This window comes from Chiloscyllium punctatum, chromosome 36, assembly GCF_047496795.1.
Source record: "Chiloscyllium punctatum isolate Juve2018m chromosome 36, sChiPun1.3, whole genome shotgun sequence".
In the NCBI taxonomy this organism is placed as follows: Eukaryota; Metazoa; Chordata; class Chondrichthyes; order Orectolobiformes; family Hemiscylliidae; genus Chiloscyllium; species Chiloscyllium punctatum.
Window position 1 is genome coordinate 32,121,763 of NC_092774.1, and position 23,573 is coordinate 32,145,335.

General features: G+C 45.4%; 2 protein-coding genes across 2 annotated transcripts in view; one reads left to right on the top strand and one right to left on the bottom strand.

Annotated features, from left to right (window-relative positions):
• The window catches only part of LOC140460057 (uncharacterized), a 71,699-nt gene that overhangs the window by 29,251 nt on the left and 18,875 nt on the right, over nt 1-23,573 (bottom strand). Inside the window, exon 3 of the mRNA XM_072554463.1 lies at nt 21,711-21,864. Coding sequence (XP_072410564.1) covers nt 21,711-21,864 — 154 coding nt within the window. The remainder of the gene's footprint in view (nt 1-21,710; nt 21,865-23,573) is intronic.
• On the top strand, nt 6,165-16,765 carry LOC140460340 (uncharacterized). The gene is made up of 2 exons (XM_072554822.1): nt 6,165-6,327; nt 13,143-16,765. Exon 2 carries the CDS (start codon nt 13,519-13,521, stop codon nt 14,422-14,424), a length of 906 nt encoding a protein of 301 aa, XP_072410923.1. The 5' UTR covers nt 6,165-6,327; nt 13,143-13,518; the 3' UTR covers nt 14,425-16,765.

Sequence of the window (23,573 nt, forward strand, 5' to 3'; positions counted from 1 at the left end):
TGGCTATTATTTTTCACATTCTCATTTAGCACTGAAGTTATATTCTGTATTTCTTGTCTTTTTTTATTGAGTAGAACAGCAGAAAGTCATTCAGCAACTTTACTGGTTTGCTTTCTCAAGTAGCCTTGACATTTCAATTACATTGTCCTTGGTTCAGCTCCATTTCCAGCGCCTTTGTAGGCAGCTTGTTCCAGGTTATTGTCACCGAAATGAAGATTTCCTCCATACACACTTAAGGCTATCTGGCTGCATGAGGGTTTTCGGGTTTCTGTGTCCTGGATAATATGCGATCAGGCATCTGACAAACTACAGGAATTGTCACCTATGTTATGTTCATTTAACAGTACTGTCTGTGATCACGTATTTTGTGAATTTATTTTTGCAGGAAGACATGTAGAAATAAATCTGAAACCAAAAGATACATCAGCTTCTGACAGAGCCACTTGATTCATTGGGACTTGAATATCAGCAACCGTTCCAATTGAGAAGAAATGTTGGCTTTTCTCTGCTTGAGAGATTTTGGACACTTTGGCAGGAAGAATACGGAGACACCCGAGTGAGGGAGATTCAGTGCACTGACTGTGAAAAGTGCTTGAATCAAAGTCTCACCCTCACGGTTGAAAGAGACTGTGTCCCCATTCTGTTGGTAATTTCAAACCCAGAGCGACACAAGGAAAGCTCTCCCCATGGGGAAACTGTGGAAATGTGGGGACTGTGGGAAAGGGTTTCCTTCCCCGTCAGTGCTGGAGACTCATTGAAGCATTCACACAGGGGAGAGGCCATTCTCCTGCTCTGTGTGTGGGAAGGGATTCAGTTGGCTGTGCAACCGGCTGATGCAGTGGCATGTTCACACCGGGGAGAAGCCATTCACTTGCTCCAAGTACAGGAATACATTCGTCAATTCTCCTGGCCTGCTGAAACATTCTTGGGTCCGCACTGGGGAGAGGCCGTTCACCTACTGTCACTGCATAAAGGGGTTCATGAGTTCATCCACCCTACAGACATACCAGTGGGTCCACACTGGGAGAGGCTGTTCTCCTGCCCTGAGTGCAGGAAGGGATTTGATTGGGTGGACAACTTTCGGAGGCACTAGTGAGTTCATGTGCCGTCACTGGGATTGAAGGAGCAATGGCCGAGCGGTATTATCAACTGAATTATGCACTCAACTCTGGGAGCTCCCGGGTTTGAATGGCAGGTTGGAATTTATTCAGAAATCTGGAGTTCAGAATCTCATGATAAAACCATTTTCAGGGGTAAAACATCCTCATCTGATTCACTCATGATTTTTTTAGGGAAGGAAACTGCTGTTGTGGGAAACCATTCACTCAGATGTCCCAGATGCATCCTTTACCCGGTCTGGCCTACACATGACTCCAGACTCTCTGCAATATGGTCGACTTTAAACCCCTGTCCCCACCCCTGCCCCCGGAAAATGAGTGGGGAGAAACTTACTTGGATACAGTATATGGGTTGAAATTGCTGAGTGAGGCATTACTTCCTCCGGGTTAATACGGTACCAAGGATCCAGTGACAAAGTGAGACCTCAGTGCTTACCAATAGTAAAGCAACTGGGGTGGCAGGGGAGGTCAGGGGTGTGGGTGTGTGTGTGTGTGTGTGCTTTGAGCTTCAGCTGTTGAACAAAAGAAAAGCTACTTTTTGTAATCTTTATTTCTGGGGTGATCATGAAGCTGTAACAAAGTTGAGTCGCAATAAAGGTTACCTAAATTCGGACTCAGACATTGAAAGATATAAAATCCAACAGGTTTCTGTTTTAAATCTGCTCACTCAGCTTCCAACACGAAGTTACCAAAGTCGTGTATCAGAAGGAGCAGTGAATCAGTAGCAAGTATCGTTAGAAACGGTTAAGACTTTCATCTCTGCAGGTACTGCATCGTTGCATCAGCATTGTAATGTTTACTGGCAGCAGCAGGAAGTGTTGCGGCTGTGTTCATGAGAAACAACGTTAATAATCAAACAACACCAGGATGTAGTCCAACAGGTTTATTTGGGAGCACTAGCTTTCGGAGTGCTGCTCCTTCATCAGGTAGCTGTGGAGCAGGATCATAAGACACAGAATTTTTAGCAAAAGATCAGTGTCATGCAACTGAAATGATATATTGTACAAACCAAGATTGCTGTTAAGTCATTCACATTTTATAATGGGTTGCAGGTTTCGGTTCATTAATATGCAAATCCCACAACTTCTTTTAAGTCACATCCTCGAGATAACTTAAGGTAGATAGGATAGTGAAGAAGGCGTTTGGTATGCTTTCCTTTATTGGTCAGAGTATTGAGTACAGGAGTTGGGAGGTCATGTTGCAGCTGTTCAGGACATTGGTTAGGCCACTGTTGGAATATTGCATGCACTTCTGGTCTCCTTCCTATTGGAAAGATGTTGTGAAAGCTGAAAGGGTTCAGAAAAGATTTACAAGGATGTTGCCAGGGTTGGAGGACTTGAGCTATAGGAAGAGGCTGAACAGGCTGGGGCTGTTTTCCCTGGTGCGTCGGAGGCTGAGGGGTGACCTTATAGAAGTTTACAAAATTATGAGGGGATAAAATTATAGGATAAATAGACAAAGTCTTTTACCTGGGATCGGGGAGTCCAGAACTAGAGGGCATTCCTTTTGGGTGAGAGGGGAAAGGTACAAAAGAGATCTAAGCAGCAACTTTATAACGCAGAGGGTGGTACGTGTATGGAATGAGCTGCCAGAAGATGTGGTGGAGGCTGGTGCAATTGTAACATTTAAGAGGCATTTGGATGGGTATATAAATAGGAAGGGTTTGGAGGGATATGGGCCATGTGCTGGCAGGTGGGATTACATAGGGTTGGGATTTCTGGTCAGTGTAGACAGATTGGGCCGTAGGGTTTGTTTCCATGCTGTACATCTCTAGGACTCTATTTTATAAATGAAGCGACAGCTCAGACAATGCGTGGAAGGTGTGAGGTTCAAGACTGTCAATATCCCAATCTTGAGTCAGACTGGTTCTATTTCCAAAGTAGGAATTTATAAAATATTACATGCATTGACTGCCTGCAGACTGCGCACTTCTTGAGCAAAATATAATGTTTCTGCAAATATAATTCCACAAATTCACCCTATTGACTTACGTGCATGTGTGTGTGTGTGTGTGTTTGAGAGAGAGAGAGAGAGAGACTGTATCGTGTAGTGAAGTCACCTGTAGTGTCACATGAACCCAAGGTCCATTTGAAGCTATCCTCATGGATTCCAAACTTGGGTTTCAATAGCCACCAGAAATGATTAAGCAGTTACACACCACACATTGGAGAGTGTAAGGTGGGACTTGTCTTTTGATTTGCAGAAGGTGGGAGGCTCTGGATGCTGTGATCCAGGGCAAACACATGCTGGTGGACATTCGGCTCAGAGAGATGGAGCTGGAAGCCGGCTGCAGACCTTTGGGGATAAAGAGAGCCAGACATTTTATTCCAGGAGTTGGTCATTCCTCTCTGGACAGACCCTTCTGATTGAGTCAGTGGACAGGGTCAGGAGGTGTGAGCGTGGATCAGGCAGGTAAAGGGGATCTGAGAGAGGGCTGCAAGGGAGTGGAGGAGCGAACTGGCTGGGTGCTGGGAGTACGAACAACATTGGGGAGGTGGTGGTAAGGGACAGAATAGTGATAGGGATTGTCTCTGGTCTCTGCAGTTGGTAGCAGGAGGCCAGATGACATCAGTGTCTATCTGGTGTCAGGATTCGGGAACCAATGTGCTCAGGGCTGAAGATGTGGGAAAGGGAGGTTACAGCATGTGTGGTCCACAAGTGTCAGGAGAGAGTCTCTGCTAAGGGTGCATGAAAAGTTAGAAGCTAACTCTGGACGGCACAGTGGCTCAGTGGTTAGTACCAGTGCCTCACAGTGCCAGGGGTCCATGTTTGATTCCATCCTTGGGCAACTGTCTGTGTGGACTTTGGCACGTCCTCTTCCTTATGTCTGTGTGGGTTACCTGCCAGTGCTCTGGTTTCCTCCCACAGTCCAAAGATCTGCAGTTTCGGGTGGATTGGCCATGCTTAAGTGTACAGATTAGAGTGGGTTAGCCATGAGGAACTTCAGGGCTATAGGGTCAGCAGGTGGGTCTGGATGGGATGCTGTTTGGAAGGTAGGTGTGAATTCGATGGGCCGAATAGCCTGTCAGAACTATATGATTCTACTGCTTTCGCCACGTATATATTGCGAAATGATTCACCAAAGTCTGCTGTGGGGGGAGCGGGTTCCAGTTCGTGAGATATCAACACTGGTCTTGGGAAAGGTGGGATTTGGGCAGTCTCTCTCAGCTCCCCCCCCCGCTCCCCTATCCAATCTCTCCCCACCCACTGTCCCCCTTCCATTCTCTCTCAACCCTCTGCCCTGCATTCTCTTCCTCCCCACCTCTGCCCAACAGTCTTTCTCTTTCCCTCACCATCGGTCCCCACAATCAGAAATGGCAGGAGGTTCAGTCCTGGGAGGTGACCGAAGGCAGCATCAATGGTAGGATCTGATTGCTGGGAGCGCTTGTGCCCCCGCTGGTGCTTCTGCAAGTTGTAGGAAAACATGAACCTCTTCCCACACTCGGTCCAGCTGGTGTGGACACATTGGATCTTCAGTAGGGCGGAGGAATTGCTGAAGACCATCCCGCAATTAGGGCAGCAGAATGGCCTCCCCCCCTTCCCCCCCCCCCCCGCCCAACACCCCCGTGTGGTCCAGCTGGTGATTCAGCACTGTGGAGGAGCAGGTAATGACCTTCCCACATTCGGGGCAGGAGAACGGCTTCTCCCCGGTGTGGATAGACTGGTGCCTCAGCAGGGCAGAGGAATTGCTAAAGGCCTTCCTGCGCATAGGGCAACTGAACGACCCATCTTTTTCATTTCCCCCCAATCTTTCTCATTTCCCCACCCTCTGTCCCCCTGTCAATTATCTCTCTCACCCCTGGCACTCTGCCCCTCCGTCCATTCTCTCTCCTTCTCTTCCACCCACTCCCTGTCCTTGAGGATACCTCAAACCCTCTTCGATCGCTGTATCAAACCCTTCTAGGAAGAGAGAAAGAGAATGGATGTTGGTGACTCGACCTGGTAGACACAGCTTCACGAGAAATGACAGATCTTTAAAATTGAGAATAGCTAAAATGATATATTCAGAAATATCATGAAAGCATGTTCAACTTTATAGAAAAGCTGCAGACATCTTTCTGAAACTTGCATTCAAATATGTCCAGTTAGTTCACAGCTGAGGACAGGGTGTAAGTTGTGGATGGTCTATTCCTAGTTTTGTGAAATTGATTCTGATTATACAGAAATAGAACCATAGAGTTGAACAGTATGGAAACAAACCCGTCGGTCCATGCTGACCAGGTATCCTAAATTAATCTTGGCACATATACCCATCTAAGTGTATTTTAAATTTTGTAATTGTACCAGCCTCCACCACTTCTTCTGGCAGCTAATTCAATACATGCAACACCCTTTGCGTGAAAAATTTGCCCCTTAGGTCCTTTTTATATCTTTCCCCTCTCACCCAAAATTTTCGTTCTGGACTCTCCCACCCAGCGAAAAGACCTTGTATATTTAACATATCAATGCCCCTCATGATTTTATAAATCTCTATAAGGTTTTATAAACCCTCAGCATCCAACGCTGTATGAAAAACAGTTCCTGCAGCTGAACCCCTCCAACCTTCGCAACTTATTTATAAATTGTTTTTGAACCCTTCTAAGTTTCACAACATCATTGCTACTCATGATTAATAGGCTGTGAACAATCTATCTTGTTCAGGGCATAAGAGGGGGAATTAACTTTCAAACTGTTTTTTTTCTGACTGTGAGGTCCCTTTTAAATATTTTCCCTGTAAATGGAAACCTATGCCCTCTCGCTTGGGATTCCCCTACCCTGGGGAAAAGACATTGAAAAGTTGAGGAGTCACACAAAATGCAAACGCAATAAAATGTCGAGCTACAGGTAAAAAAAATTGGCTTCACCTTTTTTTTAAACTCCTGTTGACATTTGACATTCGGGTACAAAATCTTGTCAGCAACACCAGCCACAGACCACACTGCGCATACTCCTCGGTGTCAGTAGGTATTGCGCATGTTCAGCGGTGTTTACAAGAACTGCGCATGCTTCACGCTGTCCACAATTACGGACCGCGACCTTCTTTTGATGGACCAATGGGGAGCTCGGGATGAGCGGAAGGAGCCTGGTTCTTTTGTCAATCAGAGCCCCGCTATTGTCTGAATACGGAAGTTTGATCATGAGCTTCTGAAGTTGCTACTGCTGTTGTTCCTCTCTGAATAAAGATTGAGCTTTACGCCAGACTGCAACTTCCTTCCTCTGTCCGACATCTGTGAGTACGGCACTTTCTTTTCTCACTCCCTTTTCCATTTGTTTTCATTCTGGGGTTCAATTTTTGTTTTGCAGTAATTGAAAGGAAAGGGAGTGAATCCCGGCGAGGGGAGAGACTCTGGAAAAGTTAGTCCAAGATTGTGTCTCAGTTTGCAAACACATGGCAAATGTAGTAGCACAATGTGAAGTTATCGCATTTGCTGTTTTACAAAAAAGCAGAAAGGAGACGCATTCCTTAAATAGTGATATATTGGGATGTGAAGAAAGTGAGGACTGCATATGCTGGAGTCGAAAAGTGTAGGGCTGGAAAAGCACAGCAGTTTCAGGCAGCATCTGAGAAGCAGGAGATTCGACATTTCAGGCACGAGCCCTTCATCAGGAATGATGTGTTGCTATACAAACAGGCCTCAGCGTCCTTCTATATCAGCAAGCAATGAGCAAGGCAAGTGGTACATTAGCAAGAGGAATTGAGTTCAGAGGTGGCGATGTCTTCCTGCAGTTTGGGGGGGTGTCATTGAATATATTCAAGGCTGAGTTCATTTGAATTTTCGACAACAAGGAAGTGGATGGTTCTCGGGGGAGGCAAGAAAATGGGTTTAAGACCAGTATAGAACAGTTAGACAGTCAGTCAGTGCAGAAACAGACTGTTCTGACCATCTAGTCCATGCTGACTATGTTCTCAAACTCAACTAGTTGCACCTGCCAGTGTTTGGCCCATATCCCTCTGAACCATTCCTACTCATTTGCTGATCCAAATGCTTTTTCACCCTTTTAACTGGACTACATCCACCACTTGAACTGAATTGAATTTATTTATTGTCACATGTACTGAGGCACAGTGAAAAGCATTGTCTTGTGATCAAAAAGGCAGATCACATAGTTAAGTGGCATAGTAAATAATAGGTAAACAGTGGCAAAAACAAAAACACAGGTTCAGGCAAGTCCTGAGAGTTTGAGAGTCCATTCAGTATTCTAACAATAGGGTAGAAACTGTTAGAAAATTGGCTGGTGCGTGTGTTCAGGCTTCTGTACCTTCTTCCCGATGGTAGAGATTGTAGACAAACATTACCAGAGTGGGATGGATCTTTAAGAATGCTGGCGGCTTCCCTTGACAGCAAGCCTGGTAGATGGATTCTATAGATGGGAGGTTGGCCTTTGTGATTGTCCGGGCTGAGTTCACCACTCTCTGAAACTGTCTCCAATCTTGAATGGTACAGTTGCCATACCAGGTAGTGATACATCCAAGACAGCTTGTTGTGGATGACCACTCCCAGGAGCTTAACACTCTCCTCTCATTCCACCTCTGTGCTGTTAATGTGTATGGGGACATGAGTAACATCCCGCCAAAAGTCAATAACGAGTTTCGTGGTTTTGGCCTGTGGGTCAGGAAACTGAGGATCGAGTTGCAGAGAGTGGGGCTTCGTCCAAGATCACGAAGTTTAGTAATCAGTCTCGAGGGGATAATAGTGTTGAAGACTGAACTGTAGTCAAGTAGGATTAAGTACCTGTTCTTGGTGTCAAGATGTTCTAGGGAGGAGGAAAGGGCAAATGATATGGCATCTGACATGGATCCCAATTTGCTGATAGGCAAATTCAAAGCAATTCATGACCACCGAAGTTAGGGTAACTGGGCGGTAGTCATTGAGACATGCTGCATGAGTCTTCTGAGGCACAGGGATGATGTTGGCCCTCTTGAAACAGACAGGGACAATGGCCTGCTGCAGGAAGAGGTTGAAGATGTGCGAGATGACCTCTGCCAGTTGATCTGCACATGCTCTGAGTGCACGGCCTGGTCCTCCGTCTGATCCCATCACTTTCCTTGGATTCACACGAAGGAAAACTGATCTGACCTCTGGACTTTGTCTGGACATTCATTCCACACACAAACCACTCTTAAAAAAGGGTGCTTCTGATGTCTTTTTAAAATCTTTCTCCACTCACCTTAAAAATTTGCTCCCTAATCTTGAAGCTCACATCTGAGCGAAAGGACATCTCTATCCTTCGTGATTTTATAATCCTCTGTAAGGTCATCTCTCAATATCCTAAGCTCCGGTGAAAAAGATTCCCAGTTTATCCATCTAGCTGTAGGTAGATTAATATCCAGTCATGATCTGTTGAATGCTGGTGCAGGCTTGAAAGACCAAATGGCCTACTCCTGCTCCCAAGTTTCTCTCACTGTGTGCAGAACAGCAAGAGCCTATAGGACACAGGAGCAGAAATTAGGCCAATCAGTCCACTGGGTCTGCTCCACCATTCAATCATGGCTGATAAGTTTCTCAACCCCATTCTCCAGCTTTCTCCCCTTTATTACAGACTCCCTAATAGTCAGAGGTAAATTGAGAAACAAATTTTGTAAGGAGATTTCAGTTATCTGTAATAAAAATGCGGTGGTTATGGTCAGGGATTTTAACTTTCGAAACATAGACTGGGACTGCCGTAGTGTTAAGGGTTTCGATGAAGAGGAATTTAAATGTGTACAAGAAAATTTTCTGATTCAGTAAGTGGATGTTCTGACTAGTGAAGGTGCAAAACGTGACCTGCTCTTGGGAAATAAGGCAGGGCAAGTGACTCAGCTGTCAGTGGAGGAGCACTTTGGGGCCAGTGACCATAATTCTATGAGCTATAAAAGAGTGATGATAAAGTAGAGACCAGCTCTAAATTGGAGGATGGCTAACTTGGTATTAGGCAAGATCTTCCAAAAGCTAACTGGGAGCAGATGTTCGCAGGTAAAGGGATGGCGAGAAAATGGGAAACCTTCAAAAATAAGAAACTGAGAGTCCAGAGACAGTATATTCCTGTGAGGTTGAAAGGGGAAAAACTAGGTAAAAACTAGGTAAAAACAAGGACTGCAGATGCTGGAAACCAGATTCTAGATTAGATGAAGGGCTTTTGCCCAAAACATCAATTTTCTTGCTCCTCGGATGCTGCCTGAACTGTGTTTTTCCAGCACCACTCTAATCTAGAACCTAGGGTGAAAGGGGAGGCTGGTAGGTGTAGTGAATGCTGAATGACGAGAGGAATTGAGCTTTTGGTTCAGAAAAAGAAGGAAGCATATGACAAGTATAGACAGGAGAGACCGAGTGAATCCTGACAGTACAAAGGCAGTTGGAGTATACTTAAGAGTAAACTCAGGAGGGCAAAAAGGGACCATGAGATAGCTTTGACAAGTAGAGTTAAGGAGAATCCAAAGGGTTTGTATAAATACATTAAGGAGAAAAGGGTAACTAGGGAGAGAACAGGGCCCCTCAAAGATCAGCAAGACAGCCTATGTGTGGAACTGCAGGAATTGGGGGAGATAATAAATAAGTATTTTGCATCAGTGTTTACTGTAGAGAAGGAACAGAGAAGAAATAGAATGTGTGAAAACAGATGATGATATCTCGAAAAATGTAAAAATGTCTGTACTACAAAGGAGGTGGTGCTGCATATCTTGAAATGCATGCAAGTGGATAAATCCCCAGAACCTGATCAGTTGTACCCTAGAACTCTGTGAGAAGCTAGAGAAGTGATTGTTGGGTCCCTTGCTGAGGTATTTGTACCATTGATAGTCACACGTGAGGTGATGAAAGACTGGAGGTTGTCTAACGTGGTACCAGTATTTAAGAAAGATTGCAAGGAAAAGCCATAGAACTATCAACCAATGAGCCTGACATTGCCGGTGGGCAACTTGTTGGAGGTAATCCTGAGGGACAGGATTTACATGTATTTGGAAAGGCAAGGACTAATTCGGGATAGTCAGCATGGCTTTGTGCGTGAGAAATCATGTCTCACGAACTTGATTGAATTTTTTTAAGTAACAAGGGATTGACAAGGGCAGAGCAGTAGACATGATCTCCATGGACTTCAGAAAGGCATTCAACAAGGTTCCTCATGAGAGATTGGTTAGCAAGGTTAGCTTTCGAGAAATACAGGGAGAACTAGCCATTTGGATACAGATCTGGATTGAAGGTAGAAGACAGAGGGTGGTGGTGAAGGGTTGATTTTCAGACTGGAGGCCTGTGACCAGTGTCTGTGACCACAAGGATTGGTGCTGGTTCCATTACTTTTCGTCATTTATATGAATGATTTGGATGTGAGCATAAGAGGTATAGTTAGTAAGTTTGCAGATGACACCAAAATTGGAGGTGTAGTGGACAGCAAATAAGGTTACCTCCGATCACAACGGGATCTTGATCCGATGGGCCAATGGGCTAAGGAATGGCAGATGGAGTTTAATTTAGATAAATGTGTGGTACTACATTTTGGAAAAGCCAATCAGGTAAGGTCCAAGGGAGTGTTGCTGATCAAAGAGACCTTGGAGTGCAGGTTCATAGCTCCTTGACAGTAGAGTCGCAGGTAGATAGAACAGTGAGGAAGGCATTTGGGTAGTAAAGTTGAGAGGTAACGTTGCAGCTGTATAGGACACTGGTTCGGCCACTTTCGGAATATTGTGTGCAATTCTGGTCTCCTTCCTATCAGGAAGATGCTGTGAAACTTGAAAGGGTTCAGAAAAGATTTACAAGGATGTTGCCGTGTTTGAAGGATTTTAGCTGGAGAGGCAGAATAGACTCGGGCTGTTTTCGAGAGCATTAGAGACTTTTGTGGCGCGGGGCGGGGGCGCGGTGATCTTCCACACGTTTATTCTATCCATAATCCTCATGATTTTATAAACAGACAAGGTCTTTTCCCTGGGTTGTGGAGTCAGAACTAGAGGGCATTGGTTTAGAGTGAGAGGGGAAAGATTTTAAAAGGGACCTCAGGGACAAGTGTTTCATGTAGAGGGTGGTGCATGTATGGGATGAATGTCAGAGTAAGTGATGGAGGATGGTACAATTACTGCATTGAAAAGGCATCTGGATGGGTATATGAATAGGAAAGGTTTAGAGCGATAGTGGCCAAGTCCTGGCAAATGGGACAAGATTAGGTTAGGATAACTGGTCGGCATGGACGAGTTGGACTAAAGGGTCTGTTTTCATTCTGTACACCTCTACGATGTTACTTCAGGACTCTGAAATTGTTCATGAAAACCACCTCAGTAATCTGCTCAGTTTTAAGACTACAATATACAGGAGCAGAATAAGGCCATTTGCCCCACTGAGTCTGCTCCACCAGTCGATCATGGCCGGTATGTTTCTCAATCCCATTCTGTTGCCTTCTCCTCGTAACCCTTGATCCCCTTACTTATCAAAGACCTATCTATCCCTTTCTTAAATGCCCTCTGCAGCGTTGAGATCCACAGATTCACCATCCTCTGCCTGAAGGAATTCCTCCTCATCTCAGTTCTGAAGGGCATTCCTTCACCCTGAGCCTGTGTCCTCTGGTCCTCGTTTCTCCTACTGGTGGAAACATCTTCCCCACATCCACTGTATCCAGTCAGAGTCACACAGCACGGAAACAGATCCTTCGGTCGAACCAGTCCATGTCGACCATAATCCCAAACTAAACTAGTCCCACCTACATGTGCTTGGCCCAATATCCCTCTGAACATTTCTTATTCATGTACTATTCCAAATGTCATTTAAATGTTGTGACTGTAAGCGCATCTACCACTTCCTCTGGAAATTCATTCCACACATGAAGCACTCTGTGTGAAAATGTTGCCCCTTATTTTGTTTTTAAATCTTTCTGTTCTCACCTTAAAAATATGTCTGCTAGTCTTGAAATCCCTCATTCCAGGGAAATGACTCCTGACATTGATCTTCTCTGTATCCAGCAAGATTTTATAAATCTCTAAGAAGACCTGAAATGTTAGCTTCCTCTCTCTATGTGGACGCTGCCTGACCAGCTGTGATCTCCAGCATTTGTTGTTTTCAGGACGGATTCCAGCATCTGTCGCAATGCACTCCTAAATGTTGGCTACCTCTTTCCAGATCCTTCGAGACTCGACCTTACTCAACAATCCACTGTGCGGTACAGTCAATAAAGCTCCACGTTGCATCTCTTTCAGCACACATGGGCAGCACATGGCTCAGTGGTTAGCACTGCTGCCTCACAGCACCAGGGACAAGGATTTGACTCCAGCTTTAGGTGACTGACTGTGTGGAGTTTGAACATTGTTCACCCCGTAGCTGTATGAGTTTCATCCAGGTGCTCCGGTTTGCTTCCACAGTCCAAAGATTTTCAGGTTTGGGTGAATTGGCCATGCTAAATTGCCCCATAGTATTCGGGGATGTGTGCGTTAGGTATATTAGTCGGAGGTAAATGGAGAGAGTGATAGGAGTAGGGAAATGGGTGTGGGTGGGTTACTCTTCGGAGTGTTGTTATGTACTTGTTGGGCCAAATGGCCTCATTCTGCACTGTAGGGATTCTATGTGGCAACCCCCCAGCTTTTTGCATTTCCATAGGGGAAGTGAGGACAGGCCGGAAGTTCAGTGAGTGTGAAGTGAAAATTAAATGTAGTGCTTTGCTTGAGCTCAAGCTGAGTGACTTGGTGGCGGGACTGGAAAAGGAAGGTACGGTGTCTCAGTGGTTAGTGCTGCTGCCTCACGGCATCAGGGCCCCAGGTACAATTCCAGCCTCGGGGCCGTTGTCTGTGTGGATATTGCACATTCTCCAACTGGTGTTTGTGGTGGATTTCTTCCAGTGCATCTGTTTCTTCTCACTATCCAAAGATGTGCAGGTTTGGGTGAATTAGCCATGTTAAATTGTCCATAGTGTCCAGGATGTGTAGGTTAGATGCATTAATCAGGTGTAAATGTAGAGCAATCGGAGCAGGGTAATGGTGCTTTCAATTTCATGGAATTACAAAAGAAAAGAATGTTCCGCATAAAGTAGAATTGCTTGTTCTGAATTTCTGCCCTGACTGACAGTGATGACTTTCATAATCTTTTTTTTAAGTGCATTTGAAGATCTGAAGACTGAAGTTTCAAATTCAACAGACGAAGGGCTTATGCCCGAAACAGGAACTCTCCTGCTCCTTGGATGCTGCCTGACCTGCTGTGTATTTCCAGCACCACACATTTTGACTGACTCTCCAGCGTCTGCAGTCCTCATTTTCACGTCAATGACAGACAGTCAATCAATCCATTGGGACTCTAACGATCTTCGATTTTGATTCTATGAGAAGGAGCAAAACTCTTTGGTTTCTGTTTCAGTAAGCTTTCAGCATCAGTGGAGCTGGATGAGAGACGCAACTGTGGCAGCGCATTAAGTGTGCAGTCTGTAACAATTATACAGCCTGGAAAGAGGAATTCACGGCAGGGAGGGGTTGTGCATGCATTTGTGTGCAGCTGAAGCTTTGGCCGTGGAGAAACCAGAGGAATCTTGCCCCATGGAGAAACCGTGGCAGTGTGGTGACTGCAGGAAAGGCTTCAGTGTCCCATCTGCCCTGGAAATTCATCAGCGCAGTCACACCAGGGAGAGGCCGTTTTCCTGCCCAGAGTGTGGGAAGGGATTTATCCGCTCTTCCCACCTGCTGGACCACCGCCGGGTCCACACTGGGGAGAGACCATTCACCTGCCCTGAGTGCAGGAACAGCTTCACCCACTCCTCCCACTTGCTGGCGCACCAGCGTGTCCACACCGGGGAGAGGCCCTTCCCCTGCTCTGATTGTGGGAAGGCCTTCGGCAAATCCTCTGACTTACTGAAGCACCAGCGGGTCCACACGGGGGAGAGGCCATTCAGTTGCCCCGAGTGCGGGAAGGCCTTTAGCGATTCCTCTGCCCTGCTGAGGCACCAGTGGGTCCACACAGGCAAGAAGCCGTTCCCCTGCCCTGAATGTGGGAAGGGCTTCAGCAGTTCCTCCTCCCTGCTGACACACCAGCGGGTCCACACTGGGGAGAGGCCATTTGCCTGCCCTGAGTGTGGGAAGGACTTTACCCAGCCCTCCCAACTGCTAACCCACCGGCGAGTCCACACCGGGGAGAAGCCATTCTCCTGCTCAGTGTGCGGGAAGGGCTTTGCGGTCTCCTCCAACCTCGTGACCCACCAGCGGGTCCACACGGGGGAGAGGCCCTTCAGCTGTCCCGAGTGCGGGAAGGCTTTCAGCAATTCCTCCCACCTGCTGAGGCACCAGCGGGTCCACACCGGGGAGAAGCCGTTCTCCTGCCCAGAGTGTGAGAAACGCTTTAACCGCTCTTCCCACCTACTGACCCACCAGCGGGTCCACACGGGAGTGTAGCCGTTCTATTGCCCTGAGTGCAGGAAGGGCTTCAGCAATTCTTCTGCTCTGCTGACCCACTGGCAGGTCCATACAGGGGAGAGGCCATTCAGCTGCCCTGAGTGCGGCAAGAGGTTCACATTTTCCAGCAACTTGTGAAGACACCAGCGGGGACACCAGTGCTCCCAACAATCGGATACCGCCAGTGACGCTACTGTGGACTAAACCTTGTGCCCCACTCTGACAATGGGTGCAGTGGGAACATTGTTGGGCTTTTAAAACAATTTTCTGGACTGCACACCGCCTCGCACCCCCAAGTGCAATCCTAAAGTGGCTCGGGGTGACATAGTGGCTCAGTGCTTAGCACAGCTGCCTCATAGAGCCATGGACCCGGGTTTGATTCTACTGTTTGATTCTCCCGTGTCTGCATGGGTTTCCTCCGGGTGTTCCAGTTTTGCTCCCACTATACAAAGATGTACAAGTTAGGGTGAGTTAGCCTAGCTCAATTGTCCATAGTGTTCAGGGATGTGTAATGTGGTGCGTTAGTCAGGGGTAAATGGAGACTGGTCAAGAGTGTGGTGCTGGAAAATCACAGCAGGTCTGGCAGCATCTGAGGCGCAGGAGCATCGACGTTTTGGGCATAAGTCCTTCCTCAGCAATGATGCCTGAAACATTGATTCTCCTGCTCTTCGGACGCTGCTTAATCTGCTGTGCTTTTCCAGCACCAGACTCTCGACTGTGATCTTCAGCATCTGCAGTCCTCACTTTCTCCAAGTAAACGCAGCAACCCAGGTAGCGTTAGGAGGTGAAGTTAGCATTTCGGGTATTAACCCTCCTTCAGGACTGAAGAAGGGTTCTTCCCAAAACATTGACTTCTGTATCAGAAACAATTTACCAGGATGTTGCCGGGGGTCGGAGGGTTTGAGCTGCAGGGAGAGGCTATTTGGCTGGGTGAGAGATTTAAAAGGGACGTAAGGGGTAATGTTTTCATGCAGAGGGTAGTGCGTGTATGGAATGAGTTTCCAGAGAAAGTGGAGGCTGGTACAATTATACCACTTAGAAGGCATCTGGTTTCGGACATGAACAGGAAGGGTTAAGACGGATATGGGCCAAGTACTGACAAATGGGACAAAATTAATTTAGGATGTCTTGTCAGCATCGATGAGTTGGACCAAAGGGTCTGTTTCCATGCTGTATATCTCTATGTCTACCGGTCCTGATGTAAATTTTAAAATGGAGTCCAAGTAACTTTGAATAGTTCAGTCTTGTTGAACTCACCTCTTGAAAGGTTTCAAATGAATCCCTCCAAGTGATACTGTTTAAAAATGCGTGTTGGACAAAATATCCCATTAAGTTCGACACAAACCCACAGCTGAAGGCATCAGAAGTCACACAACACCAGCTTACAGACCAACAGGTTTATTTGAAATTACAAGCTTTAGGAGCATTGCTCCTTCTTCAATGCTGCTGCTTCATCACTTCACCGACAAAGGAGCAGTGCTCTGAAATCTCGTGAGTTCAAATAAACCTGTTGGACTCTAACCTGGTGCCGTGTGACTTCTGACCTTGTCCAGCCCAATCCAACACCAGCACTTCCAAATCAGAGTTGACTAATGAGATCGGATTTTATACAGTGCGATTAAGTGAGGTGCTCATCTGAAAACTCAAAACTGTTGGAGCGACAAAGAGACACGAGTCAGTGTTACAGCACGGAGACAGGCCCATCGGCCCAAACTGGTTCATGCTGACCAAAACATCCATCAACAGTAACCCCATTTCCCTGCACTTGGCCACTATCCTTCTAAACCTCTCCTCTCCATGTATTTGACCAAATGCCTTTTAATTGTTGTTAATGTATCTCCCTCAACCACTTCCACTGGCAGCTCATTCCATACACAAACCACTCTCTAAAATTTTTGCCCCACATATTTTTTCAATCTCTCCCCTCTCACCGTACAAATGTGTCCCCAGTCTTGTAATTCCCCCATCCTAGGTAAGAGGCAACAATCCTTAACCCTATCTATAACCCTCACGGTTTTATAAACTTCGCCTCTCATCCTCCTCTGCTCCAGCGGGAAAAACATCCCAGCCTTAATTCCAATTTGTTAATAATGGTGCATTGATAATTTCAGCTGTGTGTGTGTCAAGGATCTCATTTCTAAGCCAATGCAGTGCCTCTTAAGTTTACCTGACCTTAAAACAAATGGTACTCCATTCATTTAAAATGTTTATGGTTTCTGTGCAAAGTCAGTCCTCATTGGAAAACAGCCAATAGTGTCTTAAATCCCATAGGCTGCTTCTGACCAGGTGTGTATGCTCTGTTTGGAGATGTAGGAGTAAAACTTCACAATAAAATATTAATACAGCCTTTATTCATGACTCATTATTAAACACACTTTCTCCATTTACAGCTGTAATTGAGAGAGGCTTCTCTGAATTTAGTCGACGTGTTTGTAACAAGTTGTGAAACATGAAAGGACACTGAAAAGATTTACAAAGATACTGCCAGGGTTGGAGCTGTTGCAAGAGGCTGAAATAGACTAGTGCTATTTTCCCTGGAGGGTCAGAGGCTGAGGGGTGACCTTACAGACTGTTTCGCTACAGATTGTTTCGCTGTAGAGTGTTTCAGAAAAAAAAATCTCAAACCTTTTTCCAATTGTTGCCTTTGCCAATATCTGTTGGCCATTAGTGAAGTCCCTTAGCCCAGTTAAATTGGACCCTCTGCCTTTTACAACCCCTCTTGGGAAAAAAAATCAAGACGACATAATCTTCTTAAAGGAGTAACATCATCACAACAGAGAGCACACAAACAGAAACATTTCTATCACAAGGTTGACAGTTAACAGGCCAAGATAATGACTTTTCAATTTAGCCAATCAATTCAAGTCAGGTCCTTTGGCTACCAATACCTACTAAATTTAAATCTGATAGGATTGGTCCTCTGTTGTCAAAACCATTGTAAAAACTCAATATGGCATCAAGGGTATAAAAGAAGGGGACAGTTGAACAGAGCCCCAGAGCTAACTCCCTATTGCTAGAGCTAAGAGTCCTCAGCACTAGAGCGAGACATCAGCTCTGACAGTCATCTGTGAATGAGACAGCATCATTTACAAGAAAACCAGAAGAGCAGGAATTCCTGACAAAAGATTCAATAGAATGATGCTTAGAATATTCTGGAAGACGTAACCAGGCTGTAATCTGAGAGACTAAATTCTATTTCTTGTGGTATTAGTGGGTCTTGTATTTATTGGAACAGCATATGACAAAAATCCTGTTTTATGCCAGAATCGTCAGTAGTTCGAAGGGATTTATTCGGTTTGTTAATAGTTTAGTTCAGTTGTTTACCATTCAAGTTGGATATGTAAATTGCTTTTTGTTGATTTTAAAGTGTCAGGGATTTATTTTTGTTTTTAAGACTAGAGCAGATGACACCACTTTTCACACTAATTTTGTATAGATTATAGGGCAACGCACTCCTCTTTTGGTGTTTTGTTTTGAGATCTCAGAGAGGGGAGGAGGTTCAGCATTCGCTGTAACAGTATTGACGTGCCGTCCTGCTGAATGCAAAGGAGTCATTGTTAATCCCAACCTCCCATTCTGGTTGTGGGTGAATCGCTTTAATTTGAATACTGACTCAGAAACTGCACAGACAACCAACTGTTGAACCATGATTTACACTTTATTGTAGGTATCAACCCTTCACGTAAGCAAGTTCACCCTCACCACCATCACCCCCCCCCCCAACACACACACACCCCAAATCTTGGTTATCACCCAAATGATGGCAGAATTTAACATTGTTTCTACCAACAGTTCCCAACTCTGGAAGTGGATGCAGTGTTGTTCTTCCAAGCACTACAGCTGAAACGTTCTGGAGTTGAATTCTGGTGGAGTTCTGTAACTTTCAGATTTCTGGTGTAATGTTTCTTTAGATTCTAACCACCATCTCTCCACCCTGCTGGAGACCTCAGGTCTGTAGCTTACCTTCTTATCCTTGAGGGTTTTCCACCTGTTTGAAACAGCCTGTCCTGCAATTAACCCCTTTACGCCAAGGTAAAAACAATGACTGCAGATGCTGGAAACCAGAGTCTAGATTAGAGTGGTGCTGGAAAAGCACAGCAGTTCAGACAGCATTCAAGCAGCAGGAAAATCGATGTTTCGGGCAAAAGCCCTTCATCAGGAATACAGGATTCCTGATGAAGTGCTTTTGCCCGAAACGTCGATTTTCCTGCTCCTTGAATGCCCTTTACGCCAAGGCCTTTCTTCTACAAGCAGAATTAATTGTCCTTTTATCACACAGTTATTAAACACCATTATTTCATCTGTCCAAAGGAACAGCTCATTCTTCCCAGCGATAGTTAATGTATGTTATTTGTTAACTCCCTTGTAGCAGTTTCTCATTGGCCCTTTCGTTTCTTGGTCCAGAAGGAGTTATTGCTTACTCATGAAGTTATCAAAGTTCTGGAGTTTACAGGACCACACCACATTCCTCTCTGCCTCCCCCAGGAATAACGATTGCTCCTGAGATACTCGCAGTTCCTGACATTCCTTGGTATCCCCAAATACAATCCACATGTCAGGAAATCACTGATGCTGCCCTGACACCAGACAGTCACTGTTGGAACACAAGGATTATGGGAAGAAAATTCAGAAATCCGAAGTGCAAAGAGACTTGGGAGTTCAAGATCAGGATTTTCTCAAAGTAAACTTGCAGGTTGAGTCAGTAGTTAGGAAGGCAAATGCAACGATGGCATTTATTTTGACAGGACTTGAATACAAAAGCAGGGATGTACTTCTGAGACTATAAAAGGCTCTGGTCAGGCCACATTTGGAGCATTGTGCAGTTTTGGGCCTCCTATTTAGCAAGGATGTTTTGGCCCAGGAGGGTGTTCAGAGGAGGTTCACGAGAATGGTCCCTGGAATGAAACATTTAACATATGAGGGACATTTGAGGACTCTGGGACTATATGGAGTTTAGAAGGATGAGGGGGGTTGCAATTGAAACCTACAGGATATTGAACGGCCTGGACAGAGTGGATGTTGGGAAGATGTTTCCATTGTTAGGAGAAACTAGGACCAGAGGGTACAGCCTTAGAGGAAAAGGAAGACCCTTTAGTTGGGAGATAAGGCAAAACGTCTTCAGCCAGAGAGTGGTGTATCTATGGAATTCACAGCAACAGAAGGCTGTGGAGGCCAGATCATTGAGCATATTTAAGATGGAGACAGAAATGTGCTTGAGTATCAAGGGTTCCGGGACGAATGGGCTAGGGAAAGTTAACAGCCACGATTGAATGGTGGAGTAGACTCAATGGGGCGAATGGCCTAATTTCAGCTCCTATGGTCTTGTGATATGCTCATGTGTGGAGGCGTGATGAATGGGCAAAGAGATGAAGAGGGAAGAAGAATTAAGGGGAAGCTGGATACAGACACAAGGGAGAAAGAAGTACAAGAACTGTACAATAAATGACAGAACTCCTAGGAGCACTGACATGCAGAGGGATCTGGGCATATAGATCCCTGAAAGTGGAAACAGAGGTGGGTATGGTGGTCAAGAAGGCACACAGCATGCTTGCCTTTCCTGGGTGTAAAAGTTGGCAAGTTACGTTACAGCTATTTATTTCAACCACATTAGGGATATTGTATGCAGTTCTGGTCACCACACTATCAGAAGGGTGTGGATGCTCTGGGAGAGGGTGCATTAGTCAAGGGCTAATATTGTGTAATAGGAGTAGGTGAATAAGTCTGTGTCGGTTACTCTTCAGAGGGTCAGTGTGCACATGTTGCGCCAAATGGTCTTTTCCACACTAGGGATTCTATGTTACTCAGATTTTTTTTATTCCCCAGTGTGAAAAGATCAACTACAAAAGGGCACAGGTTCAAGGCAAGAGGAGGGCAGTCTTCAGAAGAAGTGGAGGGGAAGGTTTTTCACACAGAGGGGTAATGGGTGGTGGAAGGAGGCACCTTAGCAATGTTTAAGGTGTATCTTGATAGACACATGAACGCGAGATGAACTAAAGGATAGAAACCATATATGGGCAATAAATAACAGGTCCAAGTGAGAATTAAAAATTGGCACAGGCTTGATGGGGGTGCCTAAACCAAATAAGAAGGTCTTGTGACTGCTGTATTGTACTGATCCAGGTTTTCCCCACTATCCAAAAGTGGAGCGTTCCTATGAAACCTTTCATAAGGCAAAATAACATAAAGCGAAGAAGCAATGAACATTAATTCATTTATATCGTATATACTCAAGTAATAGTCAATTTTTTGACTACTTTTTAAGGTTAAATTTAGGGGGTCGACTGTTACTTGGATACTACTTGAGGGGCTGAAATTCATGCCTGTCAAGATTCACACCGTATCATAAGCAGAAGCTCAACTGATGAATAAAGCAAAAAAAAATCAATTATGGTAATTCTGAAAACTGAGTGGAACATACAGAGAACGGACTGGAAGACGGGAACAGAGCCGAACAACCGACAGACTGCAAAGCTGGAGTGGAACATGACGGCCATCACACTGTCTCACAAACATTGGTCTGTTGTCTATGAAGAACTAGGGTCGACTTTTACATGATCAGACTACTTTTCACAGCACTTGCAAGAAAAAAAACCAAACACGTCCAATTTGCTATGCATGGAGAACAGGAAATATACAAAAGGATTTTTTTTTAAAAAAGATTTTCATCATTCAGACACAACTATACATATGCACATGTCCATTTAAATACTGGGTAGGTTGATTCTTTGGAAGGTGACAATTGCAAAGAAATGAAGGTCTTCAACAAAATGCTGGATTTCGTTGAAAGATTTATTAGTCTGCCCATTCCCCTCCCTCCACAGCCAAATCATCACTGGACAAGACAAAACCCCAGGATCTAAATAACATACCTACATACACACACACACAATCCTACCCATTTTACGTGCGATTACCTCAATTCACAATAATAAAACATAACCATAGAGGTTTACACAGGCTCTCGTACACAATATTGCCTGTGACCTTCTACAGCGCTCTGTGAAGTGCTGCAAATCCCATGATGACAGTATTTCATATCCAATGTGTTAAATAACATTGTATATTTTATTTGAAAAGGTATCTATACATTATACACAATTGAATATCGGAACAGTTCAGTCAGATGGTACAGCCTGCCCTCCTACATGGATTATAGAAGGTGTATGGAGAATTAGATGGTGATTCTAATATAAATTATGTTTGTTTTAGGAATGGGAGTGATTGCGGCTCCAGGTTAATGGTGATCCGCCTTATCCCCCGGGTTCCCCCTCAGCCCAGCCCGGTACCTGGTAGAGTGAAGCCGCGGGTAGCTCCAGTCACACGGTCCAGCACAGCACCGAGTGCAGCCTCTCCTCCAGCTTGTGATCCGCGCCGGACTTTACCCCCCGCCGCCGCCGCCGCCGCTCCTCCACCTCCCGCCGCGGGCGCCGGCTCTCTCTCCTCCACCGCCGACATTTTTAATTTGTTTTCTCGTTCACCCGGTAACCGTCACCTCCCCCTTCCCGGGCCCCGGAAATTATACAAAAATAAACAATAAACCCCCCACCACCGGGGACTGTCTCCTTTTCTTCACAACTTTTGTTTGAAAAGTTCCGGCTTTAATTTGAAATGTATTTTAAAGGTATTTTCTGAGGTAAACGATGCCTGTCTGCCCCCCTCCCTCCGTCAGAAACCGCCCGCTGAGTCGATGAACAAACCGCAGCCTCGCGCCGCCATCTTTGTTTTTCTTCTTCTTTCCGTCTCCTCCTTCAGTGACGCGCGTCATCCGCGCTCCCTCCAATCAGAACGCACCTTACTCCACCTGACCAATGGTGGTCGGCGCTAGTTGTTACGGGCAGATCTTGTGTCCAATTGGCAGTTTGGGGTAAAAATGGCGGGAGCCACAATTTCTTTTTCAGGTGTTGCACATCTCATTCCCTTTGCTTTTCTCTTCCGAGGGGGGAGGGGAAATCCCAAACTAGAGGGCACAGGTTTAGGGTGAGAGGGGAAAAATTTAAAAGGGTCCCAAGGGGCAACTTTTTCACGTATATGGTGGTGTGTGAACTGAATGAGCTGCCAGAGAAAATGGTGGAAGCTGGTACAAATGCAACATTTAAAAGACATCTGGATAGGTATATGGACAAAGCGCTGGCAAATGGGACTAGTTTAATTTAGGCTATCTAGTCAACACATACTGAAGGGTTGTTTTTGTGCTATACAACTCAATGGTTTTATTTCTACAGAGCCAGAACCAATTTCACAAGACCAGGCCATTTGTCCCTTACACTGTCCTCAACTGTGGCCTAACTGAGCATATTTCAATTAGATTAGATTACTTACCGTGTGGAACAGGCCCTTCGGCCCAACAAGTCCACACCGCCCCGCCGAAGCGTAACCCACCCATACCCCTACATCTACATCTACCCCTTACCTAACACTACGGGCAATTTAGCACAGCCAATTCACCTGACCTGCACATCTTTGGAGTGTGGGAGGAAACCGGAGCACCCGGAGGAAACCCACGCAGACACGGGGAGAACGTGCAAACTCCACACAGACAGTCGCCTGAGGCGGGAATTGAACCCGGGTCTCTGGCACTGTGAGGCAGCAGTGCTAACCACTGTGCCACCCAAATTCTTAGTGCTATGTAATGAGCCAGACTTTATAAAAAATCTTAAAGCAAAGGAACACTTAGGCGGCAGCGATTATAATATGGTAGAGTTCAGTGTGCAGTTTGAAAAAGAGAAAGCAAAATTGGATAGAATGGTAGTACAGTTAAAGGTAATTACAAGGGAAGTCAGGAAACGTATCAACAACAAAAAAAGAGAACCTACAATGTGGCCAAGAGCACTGGGAAATCATATGCTTGGGAAGACTACAAAAACAAACAGAAGATAACAAAGGAAGGAGAGGATCAAATATGAAAGGTAAGCGAACCTGTAATGTTAGAAATGATATTAAAATTTTTTGCAATACGTAAGAAACAAACAAGATGCAAAAGTAGAAATTGGGCTGCTCCGAATTGATGCAGGAAGGCTAGTGATGGGCGATAAGGAAATAGCTGAAGAACTTAATAAATACTTTGTGTCAGTCTTCACAGTGGAAGACATGAGTAATATCCTAACAATTAAGGAGAGTTAAGGGACAGAGTTGAGTATGGTAGCCATTAC

Bases quoted from the DNA above. Each gene is read 5' to 3' on its own strand.
- LOC140460340 (XM_072554822.1), top strand. From the start codon at position 13,519: ATGCATTTGTGTGCAGCTGAAGCTTTGGCCGTGGAGAAACCAGAGGAA.